This window comes from Nuphar pumila, chromosome 5 (genome assembly GCF_984573655.1).
Source record: "Nuphar pumila chromosome 5, dmNupPumi1.hap1.1, whole genome shotgun sequence".
Classification (NCBI taxonomy): Eukaryota; Viridiplantae; Streptophyta; class Magnoliopsida; order Nymphaeales; family Nymphaeaceae; genus Nuphar; species Nuphar pumila.
Genome location: NC_143253.1, coordinates 35139971 through 35161901, shown reverse-complemented (window position 1 = coordinate 35161901; position 21931 = coordinate 35139971). Strand labels below are relative to the sequence as shown.

Genomic DNA, 21931 nt, shown 5'->3' with positions numbered 1-21931 from the left:
GAGCTTCAATTTTGGCTCGGGAATCGTGCCACAAACATAGCCCCAATGTTTTTGTCCTTTGAGGTTGTTCTCCATAGCAGCCGCCCATATCATGTAGTTGGCTCCTATTCAATTTGAATAAAAGATTGATCTTTGCATCTTTGTTGGCCATGACAAGAAAGAGAGAGAAGAGAGATGAAGGAAAAAATATTTGCTTGAGTAAAACCTTCACAAGCATTTCAATCAATAAGGTCCAGGGGTGTAGACACCTAGGGGCTCTGATACCATGTAATGAAACCAAATGTGCACCATTACAATGCAACTAAGGGCTACAAAAAGTGCACAAACACAAAAGCCTCTAATAGGCAAAATACAATAAGCCACAAGCGCTATCACAACCACCTCACAAAGAGTATGAGAGAGAGAGAGAGAGAAAACACACAAAATATAAAAATAATATCTATTGAAAATGCTTGAGACAAGCATTAAAGAGAGAGACAAGAAGTCTCTTTAAATAGGCTACAAGAGGGCTCATAGAGCCTTTGGGGAGCTCCCAACAGCTCTATGAGCCTTTTACAAAAGGGCCCTTTCACTTAAGTGAAAGGATAAAACGAAAAAATAAAAAGAAAAACGATGAATTATAATGCTGGCCCTAATGGACAGCTACTATTACATAAAATGAAAAAGACTAAAATGCCCCTAGAGGGCATTACTAATTACATCATAATATATATATATATATATACATACATACATAAACAAGTATATACATATATAAATATGTATATTTTAACATAGTTTTGGTGCCACCAAATATGAAGATGTTGATGATGCACTCTAAAAACTTTGGCAAATGAAAAGCATAGGAGAGTGTGAAGCTGATTTTCAAAGAGTAGCAAATTGGGATGATGGTTGTACTAAGATGGCATTACTTGGTGTGTTTCATAGATGAATTCAACAAGGAAATTAAGTAGAGCTCGCATTTCTCTACTCTCTCTCTCTCTCTCAGACCATCTTCTACTAAAAGTGTCTGGGTGGATTTTTTTTCTATTGAATACTTATCATGGTCCCTCTTAAGTCCAACTAAATGGCTATTTTGGCTGTTGAATACCTACGATTGGCTACTATCGCTTTAGTACCAGCTCTCTCATAGAAAACAAATGAATGAAACTTATCTCATTATCTAAGCACCTTTGTTGCGTCCATTGCAACTTATGCAACGTTATCCTTGTAGTGAGTTGCTATAGACCTAATGAAAATTATGGTGTTTTTAAGTTTTATATATTGTAAAAACAGAGGCAAACACAATTTCTTTGGCTTCTTTTGTCATATTCTTTAAGCTTCTCTCCATGGTATTCTAACTGTGAGGATCCAAAAAAGAGTCAAAAATCCTGAAAAAAAAATGGGCATAGTGATAAACAAGGTTGTAAAATGTGTATCATAACTTGTATCGTAATTGTAAGAAAGAAGTCATGTATCGTTACTTATAGTAAAGATCATAAATTTGCATAGTATAATACTAATACTAAAAAATTTGGTCTATCCTACTCCAAAAGAGGAAGGGGGGTAGGTTTGGTCTATCCTACTCCAAAAAGAAGACAATGTGGTAGAAATACCGTTTTTAGATTAGATAGAATATGATGGAAGCAGGAAATCTAGGGGTTAGTTCTTATCCCCTTCCAGCTGATTCAGAGCACACTAGTCAAGAGTCTTCCTCTTCTGTACTTTGTCCACCTCAGTTACATCATAGTTCTAGAGTTTCTGTCCTTCCTCGTTTTGTGATACGAGTCTTTCTCTCCTCAACACCGTACTTTTCTTGCTTTAATCCACTTCTATGTCAAGCATAGTTTCTATGCAAAGGCAGCCTCAAAAGAGGAGTGGTAGCAGGCAATGACAAAGGAGTTAGAAGCTCTTGAAAGAATGCATGCATGAGACCTTGTAGACCTTCTGTTCGACAAAAATGTAGTAGGGTTCAAGTGGGTACACAAGATCAAGACTAAGACAGATGAATCAATTGAGAGGTATAAGGCGAGACTCGTAGCTAAAGGCTATAGTCAATAGTTTGGCATTGATTTTGTTGAAACTTTTATCCAGTAGCCCACATGACAACTATAAGGACTTTACTTACAGTTGTCGTAATTCGTCAGTGGAATCTTTTGAAGCTTGATATGAAAAATGCTTTTCTGAATGGAGATTTGGAAAGGGAGGTTTATATGAAGTTGCCTCATGGGTATTCAAATTCTCAGGGACGAGTATGCAAATTAAGAAGAGCTTTGTATGGGCTCAAACAAGCACCATGTGCATGGTTTGAGAAGTTCAGTAATGCAGTAAGTCTTTTGTTTTTTAGCAGAGTTATCATGACCATGCTTTAATGTATCATTTTCCAAGCATGGAAAATGTATATTGCTTTTGTATGTTGATGATATGATCATCACTGGAGATGATGTGCATAAAATTGTAGACACTACGAAAAGTCTCTCTACCATATTTGAAATGAAAGATTTGAGATATTTGAAGTATTTCCTAGGTTTGGAAGTAGCATACTCAAGAAGAGGACTCTATTTTTCTTAATATAAGTATGCAACAAATCTAATGATGAAGGTTAAACTTGCAGGATGATTGTAAGAGAGTGACTTCTCTTATGGAAGCAAATGTCAGGTTGAGAACCACAAATGATGAGAATATTTAATATCTCATGTTCTATAGGCAGCTTGTGGGTAGTTTGTGAAAGTTTTCCTTTTGCACAGCACCTGCGTTGAGAAAGAGAAGAGAGAGAGAGAGAGGGAGAGAAAGAGCAGTTACGACTGTCACGATTTCAGTAATGAAATTGTGACCTAACTTAGGTATTTAAGTTACATTTCAGTATGGGTCCGGGTCTGGTGTATCCAGACCCGATAAATGAAAAACAAAAGTTACATTACATGTTACATGGATTGGATACATGGATCGGGTCAGATCCAATGCACCTTTTTCACCCTCCCTCAAGTTGATTATGGTTTTGAACCATGAACAACTTGCTTTTAAGCATCCAAAAGCAGTCCTTGGTTAACCCTTTGGTAAATATGTCTGCAACCCGTCTTTCAGTGCTGACAAACTCAGGCTTAATCTCTTTTTCTTCAACCTTCTGTCTCACAAAGTGTTGGTCGATTTCAATGTGCTTGGCACGACTGTGATGTACGGGATTGAAAGACATGTTGATGTCACTTTGATTATCGCAGAGCAAGGTAGTGTGGGAGATCTTTTCTCCTACTTCAGTTAGAAGATGCCTGATCCATGTGACTTCGGCAGTGGCAGCAACCATGGATCTATATTCAGCCTCAGTGTTTGATCTAGCGATAGCTTTTTGTTTTATACTGCTCCAAGAGACTAAATTTCTTCCAATGAAGGCACAATATCCTGATGTAGATCTTCGTTCGTCAGGATCCCCTGCCCAGTCTGCATCACAATATACAGTAATTTGGTGCTCGTCTTGGCCATATGACAGTGGTAAATATATCAATCCATCTCCAATAGTCCCTTTCAGATATCGAAGGATCCTCTTGACTGCTTCCATATGTCCAGTACGTGGCGCATGCATAAATTGAGACACTTGATTGACTGAATAAACAATATCAGGTCTAGTGAATGTGAGATATTGTAACATTCCTATTATGCTACGATACCTGGTGGGGTCATCACACAGATCTCCATCATGAGCGCTAAGTTTTTGATGAAGTACACTCGGAGTTCCCAGAGGTTTGCAGTCTTTCATGCCTGCCTTGCTGAGAACGTCTACGGTGTACTTGTGTTGAGTGAGTGTCAAGCCATGAGCCTGGTTATCAACTTCTACACCAAGAAAATAGCGTAGAATTCCAAGATCTTTCATTTTGAACCTTTGACTTAATAAGTCTTTTATTTCTTGGATGTGGTCCGCAGAGTTTCCTGTGATGATAATATCATCGACATAAATTAATAATAGAGTGGTCACAGGCGGGCTTTTAAAAATAAATAATGAGTGGTCCAGCATGGAACGTGAAAATCTATGTTTCTGAATCTCCAGCGAGAAGCTATCAAACCAAGAGCGAGATGCCTGCTTCAGGCCGTAGATGGCTCTTTTTAGCTTGCATTCATGGGTTTTACAATTTTGTTCTTGATATCCAGGGGGTTATTCCATGTATACTTCTTCCTTCAAATTCCCATGTAAGAATGCATTTTTAACATCAAGCTGACTCAAATTCCATCCATGTTCAACAGCCAGAGAGATGATGATTCGAATCGTTCCCATTCTTACAACCGGACTGAAAGTCTCATCATAGTCTTGCCCTGCTTCTTGAGTGAATCCTTTTGCTACAAGCCTTGCCTTATATCGTTCAATTGTTCCATCTGGCTTGTACTTGATTTTGTAGACCCATTTGCATCCGACAACATTTTTATCAGGTGGTCTGGGAACAACTTCCTATGTTCCACATTCATGTAAGGCTTGCATTTCATCATTCATGGCTTCTACCCATTTCATAGAAGCAGCTGCCTGATAATACATGATGGGCTCTTCATCCTTATTGATGGCAGTTAAAAACAGTTGAAGATCCAAGGAGAAGTTGTTATAACTGACCCACCTGTCAATAGGATGTCGTATGCGGTTTGATTTTCTGGCTGCAAGAGTATGAGAAGGCACAGGATTGGCGACTGAGACATGATCTGAATGGCTTGATGTTGTCGGCCTCTGTCTAGAATAGACAATACCTTTGTATTTGCCCGGTACTTCTTCTGCATTTTGTGACTCCGACGTCCCAGTGTTCTCAAACACCTCTCCTTCTTGTTGCACACAATCTGAGGAACATGCTTCATTGGGGCCAGCAAAAAGTTCTGAGCTCAGCCAAGGATAATAAATTTCAGTTGGCATATTCGTTGTGTCAGCTCTGTGATCAAAATTTTGTTCATCAAAGACAACGTTTCTTGAGGTTCTGATGCGTTTGTTGGTGGGATCATAACACCTATATCCTTTGTAGTCATCTGCATATCCCACAAATCTGCACTTTTGGGCCTTGTCTTGAAACTTGTTTCTCAGGGACTGATCGATATGTACATAGCAGACACATCCAAAAACACGCAGATCATAATAACTAGGATGAGTTCCAAAAAGGCAGTGAAAAGCTTTTGTCCATAGGTTGATGGGAAGATTGCTGTCATGAAGCATACTCATGGCACTTTCAACGATATGCCTGTGTTTTCGTTCAACAATTCCATTTTGCTGAGGGGTGTGAGGACAGGACACCCTTCTTCCTATTCCGTTATTTTGAAGAAAAGAAATAAAATCACGGGATGAGAATTCCCCACCTCCATCACATTGGAAAAATTGAATGGACTCAGAAAATTGATTTTTGACAAGGGAAAGAAAATTTTGAAACAAAGAGAAGACTTCCGACTTATTTTTTATGAAATATATCCAAGTGTATCGAGAATAGTTATCAACAAATATTAGGTAGTATTTGCTTCCAGATCCAGAGGCAATTGGAGCGGGTCCCCATACATCAGAACAGATTATCTCAAAAGGTTTTGAAGCTCTCTTATTAATGGAATGAAAAGGCAATACATGACTCTTGCAGGAAAGACAACTGGAACATTTGTGACTTTTCTCATCCCTATTGAGACTTTCTTTTGGAATGAGATTATTAGATACAAGTTTCTCAATAAAATGACTCCCACAATGTGCTAACCGACTATGCCATAAGAATGGCTTATTACATTCAGAAATACTAAAAACATTAGCAGAAGAGGATGAACACGACTCTAATGAGGACTTTGAATTCAGGTGGACTGGGCGAACAACTTGACAAGGAGCTTCTTCAAAGACATACATATTGCCTCGTCTCTTTCCTTCAGCGAATGTTTCCCTCATGCGTAGGTCCTTGACCTGCACAAAGAAGGGAGTGAATTTAACTGAAGCATTATTATCATCAATAAGTTTGGAAACAGAGACAATATTTTTCTTAATGTCAGGAGCATGAAGAACGTCTGAAAGAGTAAGAGTGGAATATGACATGGGAATGACAGTTTTTCCAACATGAGAAACAGGATGGTGGGATCCATCTCCAGTGACAATCTTACTTTTTCCAAAATAAGGAATGGGATTAGAAATCTTACCTGCATCACCTGTCACATGAGTCGCTGCCCTTGAGTCGACAAACCAAGTACCTTCATCACTCTGCTTCAATTTCAACTCTGACAAGGCAGATATTAGCAGATCTTTAATCTCTCCACTATTTGATAATTTTCTTTTGTTTTCTGTCTGTGGACCCTTTCCTTTATTCTCTGGATTATGCCAACAATTCGCCTTGATATGCCCCTTTTTGTTACAAAGGAAGCAAGTAGGAATGGTTCTTGATCCCTGCGCATGAGCTGACGTATTTGGAGTGGGAAGCAGACCACGCCCTCCGTGTCCACTGCGCCCTTGTCCTCCTCGTCCTCGTCCTCGTCCTCTACCATAAGTCACTCCTGTGGCAAAAACTTCTTGGGAATTTGTGTGAATGTGAGATTCCTCAGAGAACCCTTTCAGAGTCATCTCATACTGAATTAATTTTGCTCGCAACTCATCAAAGGTAGGAAGGGCAGGGAGACACAATAGTGAAGTGACGATCATGTTGTAGTCGGATCCCAATCCACTCAGAGTTTGTTGCACCATATCACTGTCATTCACCGCGCATCCTATAACTGCAAGTTGGTCTGCGATAGTCTTCATCTTGTTTAGATATTCCATGATGGTCATGGAATCTTTTCTCAGCATTTGAAATTCCCTCTTGAGAAAAACCATTCGTGCCTGCGAAACTTGTGAATATGTTTGAACCAGTTTTTCCCAAAGCTGCAAAGCAGTACAATTGTTGGGAATTGCAACAAGGACCTCTTGGGACAAGGTGGAAGTGATATATGCAACAACCGACTGATCTTTCCATTCCCAGTTGAGGTACTCTACATTCTTGACATTCACAATTGAACTTACTCCTTTGTCATCTTTTTCTTCTCTCGTAACAAATTCGAGTGGAGCGAGAGTGGTTCCATCAAGGTGACCTAAGAGACCTTTACTCCTTATAAAAGGAATGATTTGTCTCTTCAAAATCAAGAAGTTTGAGGTAGTTAACTTTTCAGAAACGAGTTGAGTGAGAAAACTTGAAGAAAGATTGGATGAAGAGGAATGAAGATCCATGAAGAAGAGTTTTAACAAAAAGAACCCCTTTTTGTGTTACCAGAGTACCCACAGAGTGCTCAGTCTGCAGCCAGAAAGATTTGCTGACTGTATTTTCAATGTGGATCTCACTCGTAACAGTCAAAAGGAATATAATACGAGAAGGGTTTGTGAGAGTCGACTCAAAAAAGGTTGTCACACAGCAGGCTGGACATCAAAGGGATTTAGAATCCCAGATTTGATGTCGCAGGTCTGCCCCGAAAGCACGATCAGACTTGGATATCCAGTCCAGTAGAAGAGGGGATATCGTGAACCAGAATAAGGGGTATCGTGAACCAGTTTTCACGTGATTCCCTTACGTGAACAACTTAGGGATTCACGTGAGGCGTGAATCCACTAAACAGGAGAAGAAAAGACTGAAGAGAAACAGAAAAAAGAGAAAACGAGAGGTAGAAATTGGGGATGGAGGTAGAAAAAAAAATCTGAAGAAGAAAAGAAGATGGGAGATGAACGAAACCTCAAATCTTGATCTGTCGCACCTTTGGAATCACCTTCGACCCCTAGATGGATCTAATGCTCTGATACCATGAAAGTTTTCCTTTTGCACAGCACCTGCGTTGAGAAAGAGAAGAGAGAGAGAGAGAGGGAGAGAAAGAGCAGTTACGGCTGTCACGATTTCAGTAATGAAATCGTGACCTAACTTAGGTATTTAAGTTACATTTCAGTATGGGTCCGGGTCTGGTGTATCCAGACCCGATAAATGAAAAACAAAAGTTACATTACATGTTACATGGATTGGATACATGGATCGGGTCAGATCCAATGCACCTTTTCAGTTTGATATACTTAACTATCTCTAGACCTGACATAACATATGAGTGCCCCCACCTCAATTCATCCAGTAGTGCTAAAAATAATTCGGTATGCGAGAGACACTATGCATTTTGGCATGTTCTTCTCAGTTTCATCCTCTACAGATATTAGAGCATATTGTGATTCAAATTTTGGAGGATCAATTAAGGATCGTCTTTTAATTACCAGTTTTTGTGTTTTCTTTAGTAGTTCTTTGATATCTTGGAAGAGAAAGAAGCAACAACGTGTTGTCTTATCTACTGCTAAGGCAGAATATAGAGCCATGACACAGGTTACTGGAAAAATCATTTGGATAAGATGGCTTCTTAAAGAGCTTAGAGTGAAAGTTTGTGAAAGTACCTCCTTATATTATAACAACATGAGTGCAATTCATATTGCCAAAAATCCTGAATTTCATGATAGAACCAAGCATATTGAAATTAATTGTCACTTTACAATGAACGTTTGAAGATGAAGTTATTTCATTAGATCATGTGAGCTCAAATGCACAAGCTGTTGATATATTGACCAAAAGTTTAGCTTCTTCACTTTTTCAGCCCTTTCTTACCAAACTTGAGATGATTTTGTTAGCATCATCTCAAGTTTAAAGGGGAGTGTTGAGAAGTGTAATATGCCTTTTAACATATGTATTACTATTTATGTGCTACCCTCTCTCTCCATGTACACAGATTATTTAATGAGTACATGAATACCAGTCCAAACTTGTGGAAGCTCCAATACAAAAATTCTACAACTACAACTACTTGGAGTGAATGGTTGCTTTCTTGCATGGAACAACGAGGGGGCAAAACCATCCTTGGTTTATAAACATAACAGCACCTTTCGTAGCTTTTCGTTCTTTCTATATCGAATCGGAAAGCGGAGCTGTGGAGTCAAGTGGTCAGAGAGAGAGGGAGAGAGAGTTTCTAATTCATGGTGTATCTCTTCTTCCTTGTAAAACCTCTTTGATCACCATCATCACTTCCACCTTTGTCATCACTCCTAGTGTTCCCTCTCCATGGCCACCCTTCTTCGAAGGTTTCAACATGTTCCAGCCACAACCCATCATCTCTCTATCTCTCACATCAACCACATTCTCCAAGCCCGCCTATGCCAGCCCATTAATCTTGAAGGCACAGCCTTTGCCATTCGATAAGAAGAATTTCCTTGCCTCCCAACCTCACAATTGGTGCCCATATATTGGATTTTTCTTGTTTTGGCTCACTATACCTGGTATGTGGTTCAGTTTATTTTCCAGCCTTTTGTGGGTTTACCTTCTGATGCATTGTTATTTGGTTGTACGTGTGTGCGTGCATGTGTGTGTGTATGTATGTGTGTGTGTGCACGTGTGTGTGAGAGAGAGAGAGTTGATTTGTTTCATTGCCTTTTGAGAAAAATGCAGATAATCAGGTGACTGAATTTGGGTCCAGATTTGCTGATGAATATTGATCCAATACATGTAGTTGAGTCTTTGATGATTTGATCCACTTTTATCCTTACATTATTGGTAGAGGATATTATCTTTATTTTGGTTTTCTTGTATTGGTTACATGATAAATGTGTATATTTCAAATATGGCATCCAATGTCTATAAGAGAAAAATCAAGTAGAAATTTGTCTCTTGGGGAACTTCCTCTTGAGGATAAACTTGTCCAAGCAATCAAATGCCCCCTTAGTCCCCGTTTGATTGTAGGGGAAAACATTTGTATGAAGTTTATCTTGGGGAAAGAGTTGGATGTCCCCACTTCAGAGTTTTTTCTCCAGAAAAGCTTCTCTAAAATGACAATTTGTTTGGGGATACTTTCTACATGCTTGTTATGCACCAGAAAGAATGCATGGGACCCATGGATCTTGGGAGAAGTTTTTCTTTTCTAACTTGTTTTTCCTGCAACCAAACATGGCCTTAGGGAAAATTATTTTCTTGGGTGATGAGCCTTAAAAATAAGTCATGGTATGGAGGGAACCGACTTTTGGATTCTTGTAGTTCAACCTGTCATTGGTCTGCCCCAAACCCAAAAATATCATATTCAGAATAAAATTCTGAATTAGTCTGACGATCACTTTATTGATCTGGTTCAGATTAGTTCCATGCCTTTGTCAGATGTAGGTTTACACAAAATGGTGCAATTGTATTCAGATCCTATCAGATGTTGATCTGAATTATTCCAGAACTGACAGTTTACCTCTGGATGCAATAACTCAATAGGTGTTGCTAAGTCAGGTTTGTAATGAATCCAACCCATAAGAAAGAGAAGCACAAAGGCACTAAGGGCAATAGCTCAAATGCACAAAGGCACTAAGGCACTCACAGTAAAGAAATGTAATTTTATTAATATTAGAATGCACCAAGAAAATGCATACTTACAATTGGGGGAGATCCCTTAGCTAAGTCACAGGGACTCGGCAAAGCAGGTGCCGCACCCGTGTCAACGCGATGCGACGCGGGTGCGGCACCCGGTGCGGTCAACACACCTAGGGTCGTTTTCATCCAATTTTTTAACGTACTTTTTTTCTGTTGCCCGATCAAAAGGGGCTGCGAAAGAGGATTAGGGCAATTTTTTTTTGCCCTAATCCTCTCCTCTCCTCTCCCCTCCTCTCCTGCGTAGCTCCATTCTCTCGCTCGCCTCCTCTCCTCCCAATGTCTCGCAGGGGAGCCCAATGCCACCTCCTTCTCTCCCTCGTCTCAGGTACCCTCTCGTTCTCTCTCGCTCTCTTGTTGGGTCGGCAGGGGAGGGGCCGAGCCCCCCTCCCCGTTCCCTCTGATTTCAGGGGCGGGGCCGAGCCCCCTCCCTGCTCCCTCTGATTTCAGGGGAGGGGTCGAGCCCTCCCACCCTGCTCCCTCTGATTTCAGGGATGGGGCCGAGCACCCCACCCTGCTCTCTCTCTCTCTCTCTCTCTCTCTCTCTATATATATATATATATATATATATTCTGCCGCACCCCCGCACCCACGTGACATAGTCCCTAAGGCACTCACAATAAATAAATACAATTTAATCTATGTCACATGGGTGCGGGTGCAGGGATGCAGCGCTTTCAAAAAACTTGGGTGCGGGGGTGCAGCAAAAATATAAAAAATTATATATATATATATATATATATATATATATATATATATATATATATATATATATATATAAAGTCCAAAAGTTGGACATAAATGACCCTGGGTGCGTTGACTGCACCCAGGGTCAGGTTGACCGCATCGGGTGCAAGTGCGATGCCTAGTTGGAGAGTCCCTGTGACATAGAATTTAATAATATTAAAATACACCAAGCAAATGCATACTTACAAATGGGGGAGATCCCCTATATATACAAAGAGAGCCAAAAGACTAGCCATTAGACTAGTCCTAACTAGTCAACCTAGCCAAAATATAGAAAATAAAAATGTAAATTACAAAAGGAATTAAATTAAAGTTACATATATACCCTAGGAACATTCTACTAGATACATATATCCATAATGTGTGTGTGTATAAGTATGTTTAACAAGGTTAGACTCTGGTGGCTCATATATCCAACTCAAACACACACCAAAAGTGGATCAGGGTTGATAAAATCTATACTTGGACAATTTGTATTCTATTCCCAAGATTAACTCTTGGTTGTACATTTGAAAATTGCACACTTTGTGCATATATTTTGTTTCTTCAATGGTCTTTTGAGCTTTGTTTAGAAGGTTCATCCTGCGAGGCACGTAAGCCTGTGTTATGGCCTTGTCTTTGTTTCCTTCTTTTCCATTATGTGAATAATTCTTTCATTATGGTTTAAATTCTTGATCATAATTGTTGCGAGGATTGGTTATCAGATGGATCATTGTTATTTTAGGTGTGATAATCCATCTGAAAATTGGTTGTGCCTTGGCTGCAAGAATGTCTTCTGCAGTCGGTTTGTCAAGAAGCACATGTTTGAGCATCATCAACATAGTGGACATTGTCTGGTGCTCAGTTACAGGTATAAGAAGTGTTGCTTGTGTTACTCCCTTGGTTTCAGTGATAATTGGTTATGTTTATGTTTGACAGTGACCTCTCAATATGGTGTTACTTATGCGATGCATATCTAGATGCTCAATTCATTTTGCAGCTCCAACCTGTTTATGAGATCGCTTATCTCTTGAAATTTGGAGAGAGGCCACCAGTTCAGATGATAGGATTTGAAGTAGGTGTAGCAGGTGCTAATTTTCAGCAATCTTGCAATGGCGAAAGTAGTGGATCATCGACATCAAACCTTTAATATGGTTAATACAACCCATCATCAAAGTTGTATAGATCTTCATTGGACTTATTTGGTCAAGCTTAGTATTTTAGCATAGATACTTCACTAAAATTCTGATTGTAGATAGTCTAGTCTTAATTGTCTCGGAAAAGGAAACCTGTAATCGGGTGCTTATTTCATGATTGTGAGTTTAGTATTATGCACACCCTCTGCATCATGTTGGAATGCATACTAAAAACAGGCTCCTGTTCTCTTTCTTAGTTAATGGAGGTGATTTCAGATTCGGGTAGTAGCTGAAAAAGGAGTTAATGAGCCTAGCAATGGTATATGATGTCTCTTTTTTTTTATTGCGTCAGTTGTGCACTCTTGGTTCAAATTGGATAGCTGGATTAGCATATCTGTGCAAACTAAACCAAGAGTCTTTAGTTTCAATGTCGTTGTTTTTTCTCTTATTAGAGATTGATTTTGTTTTTTATTGAAGGAAAAAAAAACGTTATTAGATCAAGAAGACATTTTTTATGCAGTGGTGCGGCTTCTAAGTTCTGATGACCATCTGTCTCAACGTTTCTCGAGATGAACACCACACCCATAAAGAGAAATGCCAAGATAGGGTGTCTGTCAAGCAGATAGCTGCATGCCCACCATGCAGCGATGCTGCATATGATGTGACTTAGAAGCATATGAGGCTCGGATTCAAGAACAGTTCCATCAAAGGGAAGAAATTTTTCTACAGATGAACAAGAGAATGCAATCTCCGATTGGATTGCATTATTTAAGGGTGGTTGACAAGAAAAATCATTTGATTTGATGGACATAACATGATCGTATTGTACGGCAAATATGATGCATTTTTTAAAATATCTTATAAAGTTTGCTATTCTTTTCATGCTCAAATTTGTAAATATCTGGTTTTAAAAAGTTTATTTTACCCTTTACACATGATTTTTTAAATATATGCAATTTTTTTCTCAAATATGTGATTGTCTTTTGCAAAACGGCTCTTAGATCTGTATATATCTAATTCAATGTTGAAAACTTGCATTTTTATAATTGTTGAAAAGTTGAAACATAGGATTGTAACTTATGTGTTTTGAGTCAAAATCGAAAACCCCTTTAGGGTTTCTTTTTTGCATTCTAAAACCATAATAGAAGCATGCTTTATAGATTGGAATAGTCACAATATTTCCAAATTTAGAAACTTGGGGTTAAAAATGTCAATTTTGGAAACCTAGAGTTTGAAATTGATTTTTGAAAGCTTTAAAACTCGAATCTAGATTGAAAATTTTAAAACTGGAGTTCTGGATCTCGAAAATGAAATGAAATGTGATGAAATGTTATGAAATGATGAAAAATGACATGAAATGATATGAAATGCCATGTGAAATACTAACTCTGAATAAAGAATTTTGGATATTAAATCTCGATTGACAGTTGTACCAGTTTAAAAAGTCATAATTTTGACAAAAATTGGCAAAATAGTTCAAGAAATGATTTTTGTCTCTGTCGGGCCAGAGTGACACTGAAAATTAGGGTTTGAACTGAAATGAACTAAATTGAGCTGGGTTTTAGGGTTTCAAAACTTAACTGGATTGACAAGACACTGACTCAACTGAACTCTCGGACCGAAACCATATTTAGAGAAATGGTGAGAAATAGTCACTCGAGTAAAATGAATTACAAACCAGAGCGGGGTTTGAGCTGAAACAAATATCAGTAATACGGAGATGAACTAAAATTGAAGCTCTAACACTAGCTCAACTGACTGGATTCAGCTCGATTTCAGCTAAATGAGCTAAAATGGATTCCTGGACACTTGAAAGTGGCTTTGAATTGAAACTGGAGCACTTGAACTCCTGGTGAGCTCAAGCTACACTCAAGGTAATATGACTGACTGAAAATGACTGACTCGAAGACAATTGGCTTGGATTTGAGTGAGAAATGAGCTAATTTTTGAAGAAATAATCCTATTTTGGCAAGAATGGTCAGAAATGGAAATGCTTTGTTCATTGTGAACTCAGGTGAACTTGAAATGACTGACATTCTAACTATTTCGAGCTTACAGATGAGCTTGGTTGACTCTGATTAACACGAGTCTAGGATGACCTAGGGGTAAAATGATAATTTTCTTAATAAAAGTGGGTAAAATTGTACTTTTCTAAGACAGACTCAGTGTTGGACTCCTAAACTGACCTACCAGGGTTGACATCCACATGAGGGATGTGTCTGAAAATGGATGAGGAAAATTTGGGGTGTTTACATTCATAAAACTTGTTTTTGTGTACTTTATGATAACTGCAAAAAAATAGGTGTGAACATACACATAAGTGATAGTTAAAAAAATGAGAAAGGAGGTTCGCATGATTTCCCGTGACTGGTATAAAATATATGATTTTACTAAAGTATTTGTGATTTTACGATTAAGGGATAAGACCACATAAATAAGATAATTTTTACAGACTTTTTTAGGACCACAAAAAATATGTATGAATATACATTTAAGTGAGGTTTTGCTTTAGCTTACGGGCATAATGATATGTCGTGCGAACTTCGTAATGTTTGCTTGTGTGAAGGGTAAAAAGGTCTTAAAAATTGTCTATTTATGATTTTGGACAGCGGACGAATTTCATAAATATTAGAACATTTAGGGAGATGTGGCATTTTTGTCGTACAATGCGGTTACTTTTTGTTTTTTTAATAACAAAAGAAAGTTCCAGTGCAAGATGGTTAGGGATGGGTTTGCCAAAGCGCCCTTCAAGGACCTCAAACGTCCCATCACCAAACCCCCACTCATAGTTGTAACTGAATTTCATCAACATCGTCATGCCTTATCCCAACTACATGGCCTCTCCTAGATGTAAAGAAATTTAAAATATGAAAAAGGTAGCATGTGAGATTTCAAGGGGCAGGTAATGACCTATTCATAAATTCTCACAGCATGCACATGTGGATGGATTACCTTTCATATGGAGAATCAAGAATGCTCAACAGTGATAGCCATATTATAGATAATACCTCTCCATTCCATGGGTTGATACTAAAAAGGCAATCGACATATTGAAGAATTTTACCAACTCAAGAGGATAACATAACAAGGCCATTGATTTCCAACAGCAGGTGGAAGCTCACATCCTTTTCTCTATGAGCTGGTTTCATTTGGTGGTGCCTATACGTAAATTACCTTTTTTTTCTCACTAAAGAATGGCAACCTAGACATTAAGAGGGAACACACAAGATCCCCATAAGCCTGAGGCAACTAAACATAAATTCATCATATGTTAGGCACCTATATATAAATGACCTTTTTTCCCTTTCACTAAAGAATGACAACCTAGCCATTACGATAGAACATATAAGTACCGCATACAAAGCTCCTAGCACAACTAATTGGTGTGTTTAATAATGGTAAATCATCACGATTCATGATAAGTGATAATGGGCCTAAACAATACCCATTATAGATATCTTCTAAGATGATATCAGTTAGGCTCTTGCCTATATAAGATTGCAATGTGTGCATCTTTTCATAAAAGAATGGCTATCTAGCTACTAACTTGGTAGACAAAAAGCATAAATTTCCCACATAAGGCTCCCAGCACAAAGCAGGTTATATGTTCCCCCCCGGAACACGTAGGTGCAAGTTCTCAGGTCTGAATAAGCACCACGTATGTAAGCACATGGGGCACGTTTCCCCATGTGTATCGGTATCACTTGGCCTCTGAGTTTGGTTTGTTTGCAAAGACTTAATTACCCTTTCTCACCATTAGCTCCATGAAACGACATTTTGAGTAAAAGACAAAAATGTCCTCCCGCCATAAGAGAGAAAGGGTTAAAATCATCATCGTTTTCGCCCTAAGGAGTAAACAATTCTGCTTTAACATGAGCTCCTCACAATATATCCCCCTAAACGTTTTGGCTCACCCTTTGACGATGCACCATCTACTGTAACAGGAGTTCCTTTTGACGACGCAGCCTTTGGCGTCGTGTGCTGCGGTCGGAGCACCCCTTTTCATCGTCTACTATCGTATGAGCGTAGTCGGAGCACCGTTGCCACCAACAGCTGCATCTACCTTCTAGGTATTTCTCCTCCACTATCGGATTAGCAAAACTTGTGTCCTTTATATGAGTTTTGTGTAAGGTTTCGTTATGTAAACAAATTGGTTTTCATTATGTAAATTTGAATGCTAAATTTTACAAGTGGTTATACTATTCATGCTAAATAACACATATTTTCATACTAAAACAAATCAATTTGTACCTATCCACCTTCTAGGCATTGAAAAATAGTTAGCACGATTTGTTCTTATGAAGGCCAAACATTACAGGGATATGTACTTATTAGGACTAAATTTCTACAATGATTTGTAATTTTGAATTTAACAATGATTTATACATTTAATGCAGTAGCGATTTGTTCGATGCAGCAACGATTTATACGTTTCAAGCAGTAGCGATTTAGCCAATTTATGATTCATGATTTATACATTTAAAGCAGCCATGATTTGTACATTTAATACAGTAGCAATTTATGATTTACAATGATATATACTTATGAAGGATTTGATTTCTTCAACGATTTGTGGTTAAATTTATGTGTTGTGCAGGTTAGCAATGACTACAATTTGTAAGACAAGAAAGCCTTCGTCGTTGGAGGGGATGACTCTTGGAGAAATCATCCACCAATCCGATATATATGAGGGTTATGTAAAGTACCAAAATATAATAAACATTGAGAATGAAAAAGACAGGAACAAATTGTTGGATATTTATTATGCGGAGCCTAATCCATCAGATATTAAAGATGAAAAGCAAACGAAGAAAGATGAGGAAGAACTAAAGATGAAGAAGAAGAATGATGACAAAGAGAAGGAAAAGCAAACAAAGGAGGAGGAAAATAAAAACTACGCGCACTTATGAGGCAAAAGGATTTCTTCCTACCAACCATGCAAAATTAAATCTACATGCACATCATTCTTCATGTTATCTGTCATGATCATCAATTGCATCGTACTATACTATGTATGGAGTTGTTATTTACCGTGCCAACTAAAGAAATGACTTATCCTATATGTGTGTTGACGATATCGATTCACGAGACAGCGATTTAATGACAGCTACGACACTGTGAAGCGATTTCAATTTTAATCGCTAAATGAACAACGGTTTGAATACGCAAATCACCACCACAATCGCGCAAGAATGTAAATGCCACACACATATTTCAATATCATAATAAAAATATCTTACAAATCGACACTAGCAAACACATAATATGTTACAAATCGATATACATATCACATAATATATTACCAATCGATACAAAAATTTAGCATAATAGCTTACAACTCGATATTAACAACCGTGATTTGTGTTATACTATTCCAATATTTTTTATACAGAGCCAAATTATTGTGGATGACATATACGTCATTGCGTAAATCACATAAATCATCAACCGGAATCTAGGTCTCACAAGGCATATCGATTTTTGACAACGAGTGGGATGTGGAACGATGTTTACTATTGAAGCTCAAACGTTACAACGATATGTACTTATGAAGGGTGTGATTTCTATATCGATTTGTACGTTTGAAGCAATAATTTGTATGTTTAAAGTAGGAACGATTTATACGTTTGATGAAATAGCGATTTATACTTGTTTACGATAGTGATTCACGTAACAACTATTTAATTATAAGTACGAACCTATAAAGCGATTTCCATAAAAATCGCTAAATGAGCAACGATTTGAACACGCAAATAACCACCTCATGTCACTACAGTGTTAATTCCTCATGCACAATTTTTAATTACATACTACAATATCTAACAAATCGACACTAGAAAGCACTTAATATTTTACAAATTGGTACATATATCCCCTAATATATTACTATACCTAACCCTATACCCTAATCCCTAAATCCTTAATATCTTACTAAACCCTAATCCTAAACCCTTTAACCCTAAACCCTTTAACCCAAAACCCTAAACCGATTTCTATGTTGATTCTTAATATCGATTTAAGATATTGTTTTGATTCTTAATATCGATTTATGATATTGTTTTGATTGTAAATATCGATTTTTAAGATATCAATACGAATTTCCAAATCGATTTAAGATATTGTTCTAAATCTTAATATCAATTTCTATGTTGATTCTTGATATCAATTTAAAATATTGTTTTGATTTTTAATATTGATTTCTATCCTGATTTTGTATATCGATTTATAAGCTATCAATAGGAATTTTCATATCGATTTGTGGTCGACAAAGACGTCATTGCGTAAACTGCCTAAAACATGAACCACTTTAAGGTATATGTTATTTTATTATAAAATCTTTGGCAGGTCTCATAAGCATTAAACTCCTCCGCTATAAAAGGAGATCCTCACAATATTGCCCCATAAACGCTTCAAAAAAATCTAACGCTTCATCTTCTTTCACTGGAGCACCATTTGTCGTCTCGATGAGTTTTTGTGTTGTGCAGGTTACCAATGGCTTACATTCGTAAGAGAAAAAATACTTCATCATTAGAGGGGAAATCTCTTGACAAAATCACCGAACAATATGCTTTGTATGAGCAATTAGAAGCGTACTACAAAATAATGACGATTGATAATGATAAAGAAAGAGAGCAATTACTGGTAAAGTATAGAGAAGAGCCTAATTCGTCAGATATTGAAGATGATAATCCAACGAAGAATAATAAGGAAGAAGTACAAATGAAAAAGAAGAAGAATGATGACAAAGAGAAACAAAAGGAAAGGAAGGAGGAGGATAATGAAAAAAAGCAAAGGAAATCGAGGCAAAAGAAGGAGGAGGTGGACGATAGGGAAAAGCAAAGGAAGAATAAGGAGAAGGAGGAAGAGAAACGAAGGTAAAAGGAGGAGGAGGAGGAGAGAGAAAGACAAAGGAAGAATAAAGAGGAGGAAGATAAGCGAAGGCAGAAGAAGGAGGAGGAGGAGAGGGAAAAGCAAAGGAAGAATAAGGAGGAGGAAGAGAAGCGAAGGGAAAAGGAGGAAGAGGAGAAGGAAAAGCAAAAGAAGAATAAGGAGGAGGAAGAGAAGCGAAGGCAATTGAAGAAGAAGAAGGAGGAGGAAGAGAAGCAAAAACAGTTGAAAAAGGAGGCGGAGGAAGAGAAGCAAAGACAATTGAAGAAGAAGGAAGGGGAAAGGCAAAGGAAGCAGATTCAGGATGAGGAAGAGAAGGAAAGGCAAAGGAAGGAGAAGGAGGATGAGGAAGAGAAAAAAAGATAAAAGAAGGAAAAGGAGGATAAGGAAAAGAAGGAAAGGCAAATGAAGGAGAAGGATGACGAGGAAGAGAAGGAAAGAGAAAGGAAGAAGGAGGACGAGGAAGAGAAGGAAAGACAAAGGAAGGAAGAGGAAGGAGGGGGAAGAGAAGAAAAGGGAAAGGAAAAAGCAAAGGATGAACGCGAAAGAGTGAAAGAAGGAAGAAGTATAAAAGCAGAGGAAGGGAGGGGATGAAGAGGAGAAAAGTGTGACCAAGGGACATTAATCGCTACTGAATGTCGCGATGTACTATTATAGGCATTATTATGTATAGCGATTACTCTGTATAGCGATTACTATGAATAGCGATTACTCTGTATATCGATTATTGTTATAGTGATTACTATGTATAGTGATTACTGTGATAGCACTTACTATGTATAGTTATTAATTGTGATTTGATATTTTGTGTTACAGCCAGGTCAAAAGAGAAGCAGAGCAGCAGGTGAAAAACTGAAAGAGCGATGTCAGTGGTCTGTAGTTTTGTCATTGTACAGAAAGCTGAGTGAATATCAGAATGACCGATTACGAAAGATGCACTTTGGCGGCCTTCTGGACCAATATTATTTTGAAAATTGCTGAAACACCATGACACACCTGCTCAATAAGTGGAACCATAAGACGAACACGTTCCAGTTTAGGGTTTTTGATATGACCATGACCCTAGAAGATGTGGCATGGGTTACGGGTCTCAAGTGCCATAAAAGTGTTGTCCTAACAAGGGATTCAAACTATAACCCAAGGGACAATTGCACGGCCCTTCTAGAAATATTGATGGAGGAATGGCGTGAGTGTATTTCTGGTGGAGGCAATTCCTCAATGATAAAAGTTTATTTTTTTCGTAATAAATGGGAAAGATGGTCTGCTGCATGCGCATTTAAAGCAACTGGCCAAGAGTTATGTGGCTTCCTTCTTTGTTTTTTTAGACTTACTTTATTTTTTTATTGTTCTGGTTTGAGAATAAGTTACTTGTGATTGCAGTTCCTGGAAGACTTAAATGAAGTCGACAACTGGGCATGGGGTACTGCTATGCTCGCACACTTGTACAATCAACTTTACTGTGCGAGTAAGGGTACGAAAACCGTCAGGGGGTTTTGGCCATTTGTTCAGGTATTTGTTTATTACATATTTAGTACTTGTAGACTAAGCTCGTTGAAGGTTGTAGTCTTACTAATATATCATTTTTGTAGACCTGGGCGTGGGAGCATATTGTCGCCTTGCGTCCTTAGTGTGGCCCTGCTGTTTGTGGTTTTCCCAAGATCGGTCAGTGGGCTTCAATAAATGTCAAGGAGGAAAATACTGAGTTCATTTTAGATGGACTACAATTAAATAAGGTAAATGGTTTAAAATTATTGTAATGTTTAGCATTCTTAAGTAATCATCGCTTTAGAATTTTATCTTCCTTAGTAAAAATCGTTATTTCCTTAGCATCTAACTTTCATTAGCATAAATCATTGTAATGTTTAGCATTCTTAAGTAATTATCACTTTAGAATTTTGTCTTCCTTAATACAAATTGTTATCTCCTTAACATCTAACTTTTATTAGCGTAAATCGTTATAATGTTTAGCATTCTTAAGTAATCATCGCTTTAGGATGTTGTATTCCTTAGTACAAATTGTTATCTCTTTAGCATCTAACTTTCAATAGTGTAAATCGTTATAATGTTTAGCATTCTTAAGTAATCAGCGTTTTAGGATTTTGTCTTCCTTAGTACAAATCGTTATCTCCTTAGCATTTAACTTTCATTAGCGTAAATTGTTATAATGTTTAACATTCTTAAGTAATCATCGCTTCAGGATTTTGTCTTCCTTAGTACAAATAGTTATCTCCTTAGCATCTAACTTTCATTAGCGTAAATCGTTATAATGTTTAGCATTCTTAAGTAATCATCGCTTTAGGATTTTGTCTTTGTTAGTACAAATCGTTATCGCATTCAGCATTTTGCATGAATAATTATGTCTATATCTAAACCACAATCTCGATTGTAAAGGTTGTTTGGAGACTGTATAGAGATGGAGAGGATGAGGACCAATAGGTTGTTGTTATGGCTACAAGACTGTCTGTCTGCAATATTTGGCTCTTTAGCAAATGCGAAGCAAAGTTACAGCATGGTAGTCGAGTACTCCTACAAGCTGGCTTGGGACAGTCGGTACCAAAAGTGTTTGTGCTATTGAGAAGGAAGATGAATAGTGGTGGGGCCAGGAACGTGAATTAGCATGAACACTTTAGAAAACAATTGGATAGCTGGAACAAAGAGGTGTTCGTGCCATACCATATGATTATAAAGAACGACAATATGACCCCAACTATTTCAAACAATATTGGCAACCCATACATCTAAATCGACAGATTGAGGAGAAGCAACCTAAAAGTAAGGACACTCTTGTCCCCAATCATGTCATCTTCCAGTATAGACGTAACATCCATCTTG

The 21931-nt window shown here is 37.9% G+C and overlaps 1 protein-coding gene across 3 annotated transcripts in view; it reads left to right on the top strand.

Moving 5' to 3' along the window:
* Window positions 1-12486, top strand: part of LOC149837353 (histone deacetylase-like protein) — a 31422-nt gene extending 18936 nt beyond the window's left edge. For 2 of the 3 annotated variants that reach the window (XM_090005985.1, XM_090005986.1), the window contains exons 3-4: window positions 11801-11946; window positions 12015-12486. In XM_090005985.1, coding sequence (XP_089862111.1) covers window positions 11801-11946; window positions 12015-12225 — 357 coding nt within the window. In that variant the 3' untranslated portion in view covers window positions 12226-12486. The remainder of the gene's footprint in view (window positions 1-11800; window positions 11947-12014) is intronic. The other variant, XM_090005984.1, reaches the window with a different exon arrangement.
* The last annotated feature ends 9445 nt before the right edge of the window (window positions 12487-21931 follow it).